General features: G+C 43.5%; 1 protein-coding gene across 10 annotated transcripts in view; it reads right to left on the bottom strand.

Annotated features, from left to right (window-relative positions):
• Positions 1–1,055: 1,055 nt before the first annotated feature.
• FHL1 (four and a half LIM domains 1) overlaps positions 1,056–14,813 on the bottom strand; it is a 57,832-nt gene continuing 44,074 nt past the window's right edge. For 4 of the 10 annotated variants that reach the window (XM_016127499.2, XM_016127498.2, XM_016127500.2 and 1 more), the window contains exons 3-8: positions 5,721–5,902; positions 5,189–5,363; positions 4,388–4,557; positions 3,734–3,920; positions 2,954–3,153; positions 1,056–2,567 (exon numbers count right to left, since the gene is read on the bottom strand). In XM_016127499.2, coding sequence (XP_015982985.1) covers positions 2,484–2,567; positions 2,954–3,153; positions 3,734–3,920; positions 4,388–4,557; positions 5,189–5,363; positions 5,721–5,876 — 972 coding nt within the window. In that variant the 5' untranslated portion in view covers positions 5,877–5,902 and the 3' untranslated portion in view covers positions 1,056–2,483. Of the gene's footprint in view, positions 2,568–2,953; positions 3,154–3,733; positions 3,921–4,387; positions 4,558–5,188; positions 5,364–5,720; positions 5,903–7,341; positions 8,513–13,195; positions 13,681–14,813 lie in introns of those variants that run through there. The other 6 variants (XM_016127508.2, XM_016127507.2, XM_016127497.2 and 3 more) reach the window with 5 other exon arrangements.

Raw genomic sequence — 14,813 nt, 5'->3', positions numbered from 1 at the left:
GCCCCTCTCTATCCCAGCCTTGTCTCCTCTGGGTCTGTCCCTTGCTGCAGTCTCAGGAAGCAGACAGGTGACATCTTAATTCCCCACCCCACCTGTTTCCTTGGGGCCCCAAAAGATGACCAGATAGATTCTTTTCATTGTTTTAAGTGTTTTAACTGCTGATTTATCTAAGTAAACACAAAGGAATGTTTCCCATTCAAAAAATGCTCATGGCTTCTTACTAACAGGTTCCGATTCCCTTCTAACACAGTAATATTAGCCCCCAAGGGGTTCTGACCTTTGCTTTTATTATCCTGGCCCTGGGGCTCATCAAAAATCCACCACCCTCTTCTCCAAACTCCTCCTTTAGCTGAAATGTAGTTTGACCAGGTGCCCGTATAGCCTGGTGACCCTTCCATCGTGAGGGAGAGCACAGCAGACACCTGTTTGGGCCTCCAGTGCCATCCTGTAATGACCATGTGGGGTGTGTTAAATGGCTCAAGAACATGAGACTCAGATGTGTGTGGTGATGACCTAGAAGCGGCGATCTCCGCACACCCCGACCGCATGCCCCCCACCCCTAACTGAAATCCATGGGCCCAAATGACAGCTTCCCAAATAGGCACCATCCACAAGGGGGAGTGAAGTTCTCCCAAAGGCCTGACGGCAGAGGGTGGCAGTTGAGGACAGCAGTATTCATATGGGGTCTGGGGTTCCAGAAGGCACTGGGAAAGGACAGCCAACAAAGTAGGGGCCATGATGATTTCTCATGGACATGCTTCAGTCTCAGTTCCCTTCCCACCCCTCACCGTCCTGGCCAAAGACAATCAATTTGCCCTTTTTAAGGGATGGGAACATCTGTGAAAATGCTATTTTGGGTCAGAACAGGTTGTTTTGAATTGAATCCAAGTGCTGTTATAGGTTTGTTTTGTCTTGTGTGTAATTCCTGTGCCCCATACAATCACACTCAACTGACTATGTCCTTGAAGGAAAACAAGTCATTCAGGATTCTGGATCAGTAGCATCTATCACCGTATAGCAATTCTGCCAGGCAGAATTAAAAGACAGGAGGCAAGTTATTTATATGCTGCTTTATTTCTGTAAGAATACACTGAAACATCAGATGATAATAGCTAATGACAAAATGTAGAAATGAGGCATCAGTTTCTCTAACCACTGCTACGAGAATGTTAATATGTACTGTCATTACATGTTCACTTTTGATATCTCATTCTACTGTGTAATATAACAATGTAGATAGAATACAGTAAGTAGGTGATCCTGCATCTCAGGTAAGCACTACATGGAAATCCGGTTCTGCCTCTGAGGATGGTGGCCTCCCCACTCCCCCTAGAGATCCAGATAAGCTCTTGAGGAATAGTCCTAAGAACCACAAGAGAAGGAACTTGGTGGATCTCTTTAACACATGGACAAAGAGCAGACAACTACTATGTTACAAGGGGTTCAACTTGTCACTGTTTGCAAATGTCACATCCGTGTCAATGACAGTCCTGGTGCCTGCTCAGTTACCCCTCTAGAGTTTTATGGTTATGTCTGTAAGATGATTTCAAAACTGCAGGAACATTTGAGGGGGATAAAATGTTTTCATGCAAGTCTCCAAACCCATAAGCTATGTTGCTATTAATTAAAACAAAAATATTATTTTTTTAAAAAGGACAGCTGGGTTAGTTTTGTTAAGCTTCCAGAAGTATTTGCTGTGACGACGATCCTCTGAAACAGGCTCATTTTCTCAGATCTGCCTACACTCTCCGAATCACCTGCATGTTCCATGTTTGAAAGTGGGAACTTTCAGAAAACACGCCACATGTGGAACTCAAACATTAGTATGGGGGAAAGGTCATTTTAGAATCACAGCTAAGTGCAAATGTTAATTTTCTGGAAATTCGTATTACTCATTCAAAAGCACAAAAGAACAGAAGGAAGGTTCTGATGAGGAAGTTAAACCATGCATTTTGCTAAGTTCTCTTTCTGCTCACAGAACAGGGTGAGCAGTGAGTTGGAGCAGCCGCTTCAACTCTTGTGTGTCGTGTGATGACACACGGTGGCTCCCAGCTGAGCCATGAAGGGCATTTCAGTGGGGGCTTTATCTCTTAGGCTTCTTGCTTACATCACTAAGCGGCTAAATGGTTAGCACTTTTCTGCTCTATGATAAACATGCAGAAGAGTCAATCTAAGTGTTTTTTAACTGTAGCCATCACAAAATTAACTTTGCTGCAGAGTTGCTTTTTTGCTAAATCCTAATATCACTGTGTGCCCTTATTTGAGTAATACTGTAAAATGGGAGAAAAGACAAAAGGATCAACTTTGAGGAGGTGAAAGGCCGCTCTTTCCCTATAGGTGGTACAGGGAAGAGGGCGAGGACACAAAAAACAAGACTCAATTCCATTTTACAGGACAGGAGCCCCTGTCACTTTACAGCTTTTTGGCACAGTCAGGGCAATACACTTGCTCCTGATGGAAAACAAAGCGCTTGTTGGCCAGGTTCATGGAGCATTTTTTGCAGTGGAAGCAGTAGTCGTGCCAGGATTGTCCTTCATAGGCCACCACACTGGAGCCTTTACCAAACCCTGTGGAAAACACAAAAGAGAACAAAAGAGACAGCTGAGTGAATACAGGTGAGAAACACGCCACTGCCTTGCCAATTCATAAAGCCAACAAGCACGCTGGGGCAGCATCTGCCCAACTCCCAGGCCAACCCTCTCCATCGTGCACTGTCCCCCAAGCCACGCTGCCGCAACCCTGCTACGGCTCTCAAGGACCTGAGAAGATGCCGGAGCTCAGCCAAGGCCTTCCCTGATTTAAAAAAAAAACCCACATTCCCATGCTACCGCGGTTGCCCTTTGACGCGCACCGACCTCCCAGCATAACCAGTCTCTGTGATTTAGGTCAGGGCCATGGCATCAAATTGGCCACCAGGAGGCAAACTTGAGCTGTTCGCGGGGTGTGCACTTACCGGGCCTCGAGGAGCTGCTAAGCTTCGATTTTTTCTATAAAGAACCACCACCCACGAGGGACAAGTCCTCTCTCCACCCGGATGCCTGCCCCGGAGGTTGGCGCTGGGAAACAGGGTGAGAGGCAAGCGTTTCCCGTGGCACACTGGGGGCTTCCTAGCTTTAGAGACTGGGTGGCTCACTCTTGACACAGTCCTTTTCCCTGAGGATGGCAAAAGTCTTCTCAAATGTACATTTCAAGGCTCCCCGGGGAGATGGAAACAGTGGAGGCAGGGAAAGGGCCCAGGGCACGTGGATCGCGGCCGCAAGATGATGAATGAAGTGATTAGCTTGGCTCCTGATCGCAATATAAGCAGCCCATAGGCACCTCTGAGCTAGCCTTCCGCTGCGGGTGTTATGATCCCATCCTATGGCTCTCTAGCCTCCCCTCCCTTTCCCCTTACATCTTCTCCCTCCCACCCCACTCTCCACCTCCCCCACCCCTACCCCCACAATCACGCGCGCGCACGCACGCAGTGCCTGCCCGTGGCCATGGGATTCAGGCTCGTGAAATCCGCAGCACAGCATCGTTAGTCAGCAGCAGTCAGGAAGTGTTCTGTATTGCAAAAGCTAACCTGGCCTGGGGGAGAATCCAAACTATTTGAGAAGCTTTGGGACCACAATGGCAGGGGGACAGGGTATTCTTTGGGGTCTTTGTGGATGAAACCGACACAGGAAAATGAGAGATGGTTACCATGCGCAAAACCTAGCCTGGCTTACTTAGCAAGGACTCTTTAGCCTACCAGTGATGGGGTTCTTGCATCCAGCACACTTCTTGGCCACAAAGTTCTTGTAGCAATCCACGCAGTAATACTGGTCCTCCACAGCGGTGAAACGCTGCCCAGCCAGCTTCTTAGAGCAGGTAACACACACAAAGCACTCGGCATGCCAGGGCTGATCCTGGTAAGTGATTCCTCCAGATGTGATGGCCTAGACCAGGGAGTGTAGCACCGGATTCAGATTCAACAACCATTTTGTTGAATGCCTACTACGTGCCAGGCACTGTGCTGGGCGCTTTGGTCTACAGTATCTCATTTAATCGCCACAACGGCCATGGGAGGCAGGTGCTATTATTATCCCCGAGTTACAGATGAAGACACTGAGGCTTACAGAAGGCAAGCCCCTAGGCAAGGTTACATAGTCACTAGGTGACAGAGGCTGGCCTGGGGAGCCAGGGCCGCCTGCGCCTCCGGGGTGAGTGCCATCAGACAGCCTGATTTGGCCCAGGCACTGCTTTCTTCCTACCACAGTCTCCTCATCTGTAAAATGAGCATAATAATTCCCACGTCACAGGGCTGTCGTGGGGATGGAATGGGATAGTGTGTGTGCAAGTGCTCTGCCATCTGTCAAACGCTTCTAGAAACAACGGTCCACACAGAACTCTCTTGACAACGTACCTTGTTGCACTTCACGCAATGCTTGGCAAATTTGGCCTCGTGGCAAGTTGCGCAGTAGAAGTCTTCCCCCTTAGGGAAGAAGCTTCCAGTCCCAATGACTTGCTTGCAGTTGCTGCAGGTGAAGCAGTCTTTGTGCCAGACAGTCCCCTTGTACTCCACGTTCTGATCTCCTGTGAGGGGGGGTGGGTGGAGAAACAATTGGATAGCCCCACTGAGTGTATTCTGCAGGGTCTGCATCCACTCGGCTCCCACCCTGGGCTCTCCAGAGGTGAGGGAATGCAGGCCCTGCAGTTACTGGCCCCATGCTTCTGATGAACCTACTCATGAGGGGTTCTCGACAGTGGCCTACTTGTGGGTGTGCCAACCCAGATCTGGTGGAGAGGGGACCCCAGATGTAGTGTTTGAGGAGTACATGCCTGAGTCCCCACTCCCACTCCCATGCCCTTTGTGGACTTAGAGATTCCCTAGGGGACTGGCTGACCCAGAGTTATACCCTAAGGAGGAAGCATGCTTCAATGACTTACTATTCCCAAATGAGAAAGTGCTACATACTTTTCACTTCCTTCTGTTGCCACAGACAGTTCTCTCCAGTGGTCTTTAGTTGCCGAGTGTGTGCGTGTGTGCGAGCATATATGTGTACGCATGTATACACGTATATATATGCGTGCATATATATGCTAAAAGCTAAGAGCAGCTCACAGTAGCATTATTAGCCCCATTTTCACAAGCAACCCGCCCCCCCACCATCTCTGCTCTCAGGTGTCTTCCCTGGCCGCCCCGGGGAGTGAGTGTGGGCAGTACCTGCCACGATTTGCTTGAAGCAGCCCTTGCACTTGAGGGAGTCCTCCCGCGTGGTACACTTGTTGCACAGGATCTTGTTGTCCTTGGCCACAAAGGTCTCATTGGCCAAGGGGTGAAGGCACTTGGCACAGCGGAAGCAGGTGTCATGCCAGTAGCGATTCTTATAGTGCACCTCCTGGAAACCAAGCAGAAGGGTACGGGCTGCTGTGAGTGACAGGGTGGGGGCTGAGCAGGGGCCAACTACTGAGATGACACCACTGTTAACACCCCGGGGATACACCAAGGTGAATGTTCTTGTAATGTGAGGGACACTGAGGTGAGGATAGAAGACTCAAAGCTCCTGAAACAAGAGTACGACCAAAAGAGCTGGCATGTGCCTCGGCGCCAGGCAGTCCAAGCCCTACATAGACAGCTGCCTGCCCTGCCTTCCACACAGGTGGCCACAGTGATGAGAACTCAGCAGAAGGCGGGCTTTTGTTGTCTCAGCTGCAGGAAAACCACCCTGTCCCATCCCCATGTGCAGACCAGTTACCTTGGAGTCCGCACCAATAGGCTTGCGGCAGTCGACACAGGTGTTGGCACAGAACTTGTCAAAGCACTTCAGGCAGCAGTGGTGGCCATCCTTTTCCACATACTTCTTTCCCTGCAGGGGGTCCCTGCAGTAGTGGCAGTCAAATTTCTCGGCCATGGTGCCCACCTTGTACTTGGAAGGACCTGTGGGGGCAAGCAGGCAGAACAAATGACCAATGGAAAGGCCAGCGTGCTTCACTGCAGAGGCTCCCCGGGACAGCTGCTCGAGGTTGTGCAGGGGCTGCAGGCGCCAAGGTAACAGATACTTCACTATGACTCCTGGGAAAAAGAACCCCTGACAGTAGCTTCCCAGGAGCCAGAAGGCCAATGGCTAGTAAGTCCCTGGGGAATTGAGAGACACCCCTCGTGGCATATCCCACTGTGCTGCTTCATAGGACACTGATGAGGACAAGTAAATCAGAGCTTGTGTTGGCCAGACAGGGCCCCTGGGCTTTGTGATGAATCTGAGCAGTGATGTGAACAGTGCAGGGGTGTGATGGAGCAGGCAAGAGAGAAGTTGTTTTACACAAAGGGACACACAGCTTTGGGCACAGTCTACATGCAGTAGCTGCTCAGAAGAGAGATGCTCGGCCCAGTGACACACTGGCTGGCTCGGTTGGCTTGTGGGAGGGAGGGACCCAGACTTTCTGCTTTAAGGGCTGCGTTCTAAATAGTGAGCCAGAAATGTCTCTGCCAGTTTCTAGTTCATTCTCCGTAACTTGTTTTGTGGGGGAATAGCATCCTCTGGAGTCTCAGTTTCCTGTCAGTAAAATTCAGTTCGCCTGAAGAAAAATGTACTGCTGACTCTAGACTATGCCAGGCATACAAGCAATCCATATTAATCTGTTCAAAACGTCTGCATTTACTTTAAATATGGCAGAACACTTTTTAATCCCTGAATGATCTTAAGGAATTTTGTCCAAGATAGTTTACTGACTTTTGAGACCTGAACAATCAAGCAACAGAGGATTTATAAAAGTAGCATTCTCAATCAGTACTAGCAAATTTTGCAACTATGAATTACTTGTCACAGGGATGTGCAGTTTTGTAACTCGCCAAAATCAAGTCCCCCTTCGTTCAAGGGAATGAGGATAGATAGATAAAATCAATGAAGTGTTACTACTTAGGACATTTGCTGTTTTAAAAACTGCAATTTTAAAGTAAAATCTGAGGAGGATGACTTTCAAAAAATGTTAAGCTCAAGAACCCCTTCCATTGCTTTCATATGAACAATCCCCCTTGTCCCCCTCCCCCACCCATCCCTGACCCTAGACGGTCTGCCTGCAATCACAAGCATTGCTAAGGCACTCTGTTAATCCTGCTACTCAAAAGGTACCAAATATGAATAGCTATTAACTCTCAACTTCTTTAAACATATACTAACTTGTTCCTCTCTCCCTGGAAAAGAAATTTACATGGCCAAATCGATAGCAATTATTTAATTTGTGCAGGAAACACGAGAATGAATACTATTTTCTCCAACTACCCACAAACATGGTTATTGTGCTAGCAGACATTCCCAGTGTAATTTAGAGAAAAAGAATGATGGAGAAGTGAAGAGCAGTTAATTGCCCAGTACTTACCACAGCTCTTCCACTAACTCGGTGGCCCCAACTCTCACTTTGGGTCTCATTCCCAGTTTTTTTTATATATATATACACAAACACATGTCCAAGTTGTTTGGATCCTGTTGCCATAGGCGACCAAATAGCAGAGCATGAGCTAAGGAAACCACACCCTGTGCCTCAGACCACGCCTCAGTGAAGGCTGGTGAACTGTCAGTTAGAATTTGGTCAGTTTCTGAAGCCAGCCCCCAGACAGAATCGGACCACTGACAAACATCATGTTCTGGGCCAGCCCAGCTCCTACTCATGCTGGAACACAGACAGAGCCCCCTCATCTCCATAGAACTGATGACTGAAGCAAATAAGTGGCATTCTTGGACAAAGACAATTATGTGAGACATCATGTCACAGTTCAGAGATTTATTGCAACCAGAGAATGGTTCTTAGTGGCACTTTCACCCCAAAAGGAAAGCAGGATGTTCCTTCCCTTACATAATTGTGTTAGAAATGAAAAGTAGAGACCTGGTGAAACCAGGGTCCATCTCCTTGAACTATGCACTGTTTATGTAAGGCAGCTTTTAAACTGCCTTTAGCCTCTGTTCATATAGAAAAGTGTCTGTCACAGTGATAGCATGCTGAAAATCACTCTCCTTAATTCATTCTTGTTGGTCCTTCACATGTCACATAAAATGCTTGTCTTATTAGCTTTTTCATATTGAAATTGTGCATTCAACAAAGATTTGCTTTCTTATTAAGAGCTGAGTAGAGGAACCAAATAAATCTCCAGTAACAATAAATGCCAGGAAATTATCAGTGACTCCTAAACGCCATTTCGTAGGAAATCAGAATCGATAAGATTAAACAGCACTGGCTTCCTGTGTGGCTAGTAACCTTAGCTGGTTTAGCCTTTCAGAGATTATCTTCTTGGACCATACCAAAGACTCTATTTAGAAAAAAAAAAACTTTGAACCCTACCCATTTTAATATCACTCTCTTTTGGTGTCTTTCAAAGAAGAAAGGATTCCAGATATTTCTATATTAAAGTACCGTTTGGAGTCCCAGCTAAGGGAATCTTATCTCATGTTATTTCTGAGTCCTAGTTTTACAGTAAAAATACAGGTATTAGTGTCACACAAAAGAGAAACCACTGGAAAACAAATGAATTCTATTTAGAGGTATTCAGAGGTTTTGGTTCACAGTTCCAGAGAGATCTTACCTGCCAAGCCTTTACCACTTTAAAATATATACTTTCAGTTATTTTACCAAAGCCAAGTTCTTCATTGATTACTTTCATAGTTCTAGAACACGACTCCCTCAGAGTTTCTAGGCATCCAGATGATGAAATAATCCATGGCTCACCAATGAACATGGAAGTACCAGAGTGTGTTGAACATGGAGTCAGTCAATGAAGTTGCTCACCACTTTATCATTCCTATAGCACAGGGTCTTAAACCAAGCAAAAGGAAAATTAAACGAATCTACTCCAATTTAATGGCACCATTAAGGAAATTCCCACCTCTTGGTATTTTGGGGCCCTAACTCCAGGCATTATTATTTTTCCTTTCTGCAGTGTGAAAAATCCAGGGTCATCTTATATTTCCCATCGCTGTACACTTACACCCAAAGAGCCTGTGTCCAGATGGAGAGACAGATTTCAAAGGGCATATCCTTTTAGAACTGATTTCCACCATGAACTGAAAGCCTTTCTCATGCATAGAAACACTTGTTTGTCAAGATAAGATAGGCACTTCTAGGAATGCAGATTTTATTGCCTAATAAGTAAACAGGCTGGAAATACTTAGAGCATGTTAACAATGTCGATGGCAAATTCGTGAACTTTAGTACTCTTGCAATAAATCCAATTAAGTGGAATTCTGGACAACCTGAATTAGCTTACCTCGTGTTTTTCTAACCTTATGATTATTTGATCCAAAACTCTTCCAAATCACCACACAATGCGCTTAGGAGGAAGCTGCAGTAATACATTCCCGCTGACAAGATAGTTACCATGTCAAAAATTCACATAAAATATGGACAATGTGTACAAGAGCAAAATATTGTTACTGCTTATCTTCAAAGAAGTTAACAACTCTAAGAAAACAGCTTAAAAATGACAACGTTGAAAGGTTCCAAAAATATAGCAAATACCCTGATTTGTGGGCTCCGCCAAAATGAGCCATAGTTAATCTCTGACTTCAAGAGGAAACAAGAAGCTTTGTATTTTCCTTCCTTTCCCTTTCCTTTCCCCTTGTTGGAAGTAAGAGAACAGAGAAAAACTAAGATGGCATTTACCTCGTCTTTGGGGCTCTCTTTAACCTTACTGAATGACATATACTTAGGTGTTTATGTCTTAGGGAATAATTTTTATCCCCTTAGCAATTTCTTGGTACGTGAAATCCAAAGCCTTTAACCTTCCAAAACTTCCAGATCTGTTTGTCTTGACCTATTGCTGTTCTCTGGGAAAGGGCATGTCATTGATTATTAAATGAAACTTGGATTCATACTATTGCAGTGCCGCTTCCCTTCCTGCCCGTAGCTTTCCAGGCCATGTTTGCTCTAGAGTAGCTCTTTGACTAATTTTAACCTCACAGTGTGGCCCTCACCCATACACAGTAAAGAGGTTTCTCTATCACAGAAAAGTCTGCCAATACACTAGGAGCCCTGGGAACCTAATCCAGGGCCTTGTACACATGAGTCACATAGTACATGCCTGTTGATTGACATATGGAGATAAGTCACCACTATTAAGCTTCTAAAACCTCTTTTTTATTAAAAGCATTTTATAGCAAAGATTTCTGTTTTAGAAAAGTAGGGGAAAGCTCCTGTGATGTTAAGGTGCAGACATCTAACTGAGAGTCCTGTATAGACTTATTAGGTTAGATGGAGTTGCAAATGTGACTGGGCGATCCAATTTTAAATATTTACTCCAAGATGGTAGGGTGATTTTCTTGCTATGCCTGCTTCAAACACACATCACTCTTCACTTAATAAACAAGCTTCCTCTTTCAGAAAATTCCTGAACTACATCCAACATGCTACGAGGTGCCTACATAAACCTCAAAATCTCAATAAAAGGTTTTGGTTTTTGATTTAACTGTGCACATATACAAGTAATATAACATTGCAACCTTTTTTCTACTATAAACTTCTCATTAGAGAAGATTCAATATGTATTTAATAATCTTGCTTGTGTTTTTATGTGTATTTTCTCGCGTATTTCTTGCTAATGTTCATTTTTCCCCTCATGCCTAAGTGGCTCAAAATAAGAATATTTAAGGAAAAAGTGAGTATTATGACTAGGTAGCATTTTTCTAGCTATGTGCTTTCCCGAAATGGTATAATGTACAGTGTAAACAATGAATAGCAACCCAGAAGGAAAAAAAAAAATCAGGTTATTTCTGGTCTGTTAATTGCTAAGTCCAACATACTAGTATTTTAGTCACTCTGAGTATAAATATTGGCTTCTAAAGAAAGGGTATATTGCCTTCCTGCAATATACAACAAATGGAACATTCAACAAATGGAATGGAGCCTTAACCGATGAATAGGACGCTTGTGTAACAGACATGCTCACGCACCTGGAGATGTCGTCAGACATTTGAGAATAAATACCTAAATAGCTGGAACGAGACAGAATTCATGAGTCACAGCTGAAAAGTAGTCTTTCATAGAATTTCATAGAAAATCAGAAAGTGTTTTTTTCCCTTAAAAACAGAATGTGTACAGAATGATTCAATGTTATTTGCAACTTCACTTGTATGCTCCATTTAGTGTGTGTGTGGGGGAGCCCTTGTTTTTATATCCACGATATAAATATATCCACACAATATAAATCTCTTGTGGATCACTGATAGACAGGTAACAGTTTAGATTATATCTGGTATCATGAGGGTTGAAGAGATTATTAAACAAAAAAAATATGTGCCATTGAACTTGCACTCAGCCAGATTCTATTCTAGTGCTATTCTGTCCATAGTCGAAGGTTTTCTTAATGTTGCACATATTATGTGCAGCACATTCTTTCTTCCGTATAGGAAAAAGTGCTTCCAACCTGGCAGTAACAGAATATGTGTTTTTAGTTTCTCTAGTTGTGATGAAGTAGTAGGCAGTCATTTGGTAGTCATTAAAAGTACAAAACGTTCAGCTTCACCCTTGACCAAATCTTCTGACTACCATTCTTCAGTTATTTTAAGAAGCCAATGCAGTTTGATTACTCTCTCTCACCCCACCATTTCATTTTTCATCCCTGCCCTGAAAACAGACTGCTGGGGGTGTGTAATCCACTGGGTAACGGCTGGTAGAGAGAATTAATGGCTGTATAATATGTCACCCCCACGTGATCTTCAACTTAAAAGGCCAAAGAGTAAAGGATCTGAATATACATAATTTCGCAGACTGTAATTATTCAGTAACAAAAGTATAAATTCTTACCCTTGAAATGTCCTCTCAGTATGTGGATGATCACTAAAAATGGATTCAGATCCAATTCTGTCCATACAAAGCCCAGGGTAATGTAAGAATTTTCTTTCTGAGGACTTTCACAGTTATAGCCTCCAGATTTATATAAGCAAGAATAACATTAGGATTTGGTGTAATTGAAAACCCAAGGTCGGTGTGCTATAATTATGTCACCTTTTAAATATACTATTTGCCTATTCTGCCACTTAATTAGTAAATAAAATGGAGACTTACTCTACCAGTTAACATGCATTCAAGGCTCACTGGAACAACTGGTACAGCTGAATAGTTTGCCTATACCCCGAGAATGTGTACGTTAGCCAATACCACAATCTCAGGCATGTGGTACTATGTTTATAAAATGGCTCCTGGGTGGTGGTAGGGGAAAACAGAAAGGTTTTGAACACTTCAGAATAAGGGAGACATTGCATATTGATTCATTAAAGCAGGGAATTCCATTGCAGCATATTTGTTTTAAAATACCAAAGGAGACATTTCTGAAACTGTTTCCATTGTTTAGATATTGGCAGGCAATTATGAATTTCAAAAATATTTTTTCCCAAAAGACTGCCACTAATAATTACTTTGTCCCTTAATCTGAAAGCTTGGGACAGGACAAAGTGCCTGGTTTCTGAGAAAGTGACCGTTACTTAGGCAGAAGGCAACAGAGCAACAGTGACATTCCTGGCTTTGGAGGAGAGACAGGCAGAAGGCTGAGTTGAGAAAACCAGGCTTTCTGAGGAGACTGCCCATCCTTCAGTCTTTGACCCCTATTCCCTGGCATCTTATTCATGGCCAAAGGGATTCCTTAACAAAAGGTTACAAAACAAGAAGACTCTCCTGGTAAAGATGTTCTTGAGGTTCAAAAATTTTACCCCTTTTTCTGATCAGAACAATTAATAACCTAAGTGCCATATCAAAAGGATCCTAGCTGTTTCTTCAGGAAGACTGAAAATATTGTTTAGAAAAAGGAAAGATATGTGGTAAGTCATTACAGATTTAGTTATACATATTCTTCCTTCCAGTTTCATATTCAATTGACCTTTTCTAAACACCTTGAATTCAACTTAAAGCACTGTCAAGATAATTTGTATCTTACAAATAATGAAAAATTTCTAACCAAAAAAACTCTTCTTTCCTCACATAATCTCTTATAGTTTCATAAGATGTCCTGAAAAATATACAAGTAAACTATTTATATATATATTTTAAAATAAGCCATTCCAACTGCTAATTTTACTTGATTAAGAATAATCTTTAATCTTTGAAGCATCATTAGAAGGACAGAACAGAGACCAGCTTTGTCTTATTTACTATTCAGACGAGACTAAAATCATTTCATCAAAAAGTGTGATGGATTCACTGCCCTAACAAACTTGTGCTCAAGAGAAGATAAAGAATATGAAGCTTTTACCTGAGTGTCTATGGGAAGCCATGGTTCAGAGACCAAGTTCAGGAGCAGCACCTAGACCAGTCCTCCCTCAACCCCACCTGAGAAGGCTGTGGCTCATTTGTGAACATACATTTAAGGGGAAGCAGCTAACACAAAAATAACCGAGAGCAGATGGCCCACCCCTCCCCAGAGATCACAGCCTTAATCCCACTAGAAAATTCTTAACCATTTTAGGTGATCCAAGGGAGAAGAATAGGACCCAGTAAAAATACCAAACACTACATATAAATACCTGTGGCGCTACTCAGCATCCAAATTAGCTCCAGAGCCAGAGAGGCCACATAGAAAGTCATCCTTGTACTGGAATAAAATTTGGACTCAGCTCTGGCATAGCTTAACGCTGAGCCACCCTTGTTAACCCACTTTATATGCCTAAAAGAGTTTGCATTTGCCCTGCAAAGAACTCACTTTTATGCTATTAACAATAAAGTAACTATAAGAGATAGACTTATATTACTACCACTATAATTTAAAGGGATTAGACACTATGAATATAAATATCAAGGGTATTATCTACCACCTCCTTGATTTGTACCACAGACAGCAGAAATACTGAAAAGAACAGTTCTAGCCACATATCTCTTCAGTGTCAGACAGAGTAGGACAGGACAGACATACATGCGTATACCTGCTATGTACACAAAGATAAGGTTTTGTCTCACAAACAAAATCTCTTGCTTTTGATTTTTACTGTCAAGGACAATAAAAGTAAAAATATGGATGAAAATGAAGATGGCAACCTATCATGCTGTAATAGCTCAACAGGCCATCCAATGGCTGGAGGCTGGCCATTAGGAAGAAGCTCTAGGAAAAGCCGAGGTCCTCAGGATAGCCTGTAAGTACCCCTATGACCCCTGCTCTATTCCTTCTCTGGCCTCATCCCTTCGACTCCAACCTCATTGGCCTCTGTGTTGTCCCATGCACTCTGGAGACATGTCCCACCTTAGTTAGGGTCCCAACACTGATTTCCTCAGCACTGAGCCTCTCATGGTTGCTCTTCTACTTCCTTCAAGGCTTTGCTCCGAGTCACTTTTTGAGTCACATCTTCTTTGACCATCCTATTGAATACTGCAACCATGTTCCCTGCCCCCGAGCTCCCTACTCTCTTCCCAATTAGTTCCCCACAATAACTATTTGTTGAAAAAAAATGAATTAAATAAAGCAAAAAGTGTTAATCAAGCCTCACACAGAAGCAAAACATAGTTCCACCTGGAACCTTAAAAGTGGCTTTGGCCACTGAACTGCAAAGAAGGTAGTCAACCTTCGCTCTGGGACAGACCCTGGGTTCACTACCTTAAAGACACTGTCTCATCTAGTGCATGCCACTGGTTTCGGCTCTATTCACACCTCTCTCCTACCAGGCTGAGGGCTGGGCATATGTTTTATTCCCAGCATATAGCAGGGAAGCAAAACATGCTTCATGGATAAACGAATGAATGAGTTTCACAATTCTTATTTTCTAGGCATTTAGTGAAAAGTTATTCTAAAGATAGCTGAAGTTGTCAGTAACTCCTAGTTAGCTGGAAAATAACAATGAAAGCCAGGATGTTATGGACAAATTTATTACATGATAATGTAA

This window comes from Rousettus aegyptiacus, unplaced genomic scaffold, assembly GCF_014176215.1.
Source record: "Rousettus aegyptiacus isolate mRouAeg1 unplaced genomic scaffold, mRouAeg1.p scaffold_m13_p_9, whole genome shotgun sequence".
NCBI classification, from domain to species: domain Eukaryota; kingdom Metazoa; phylum Chordata; class Mammalia; order Chiroptera; family Pteropodidae; genus Rousettus; species Rousettus aegyptiacus.
Note: the sequence above shows the minus strand (reverse complement) of the source record. Positions and strands in the feature narration are given on the sequence as shown.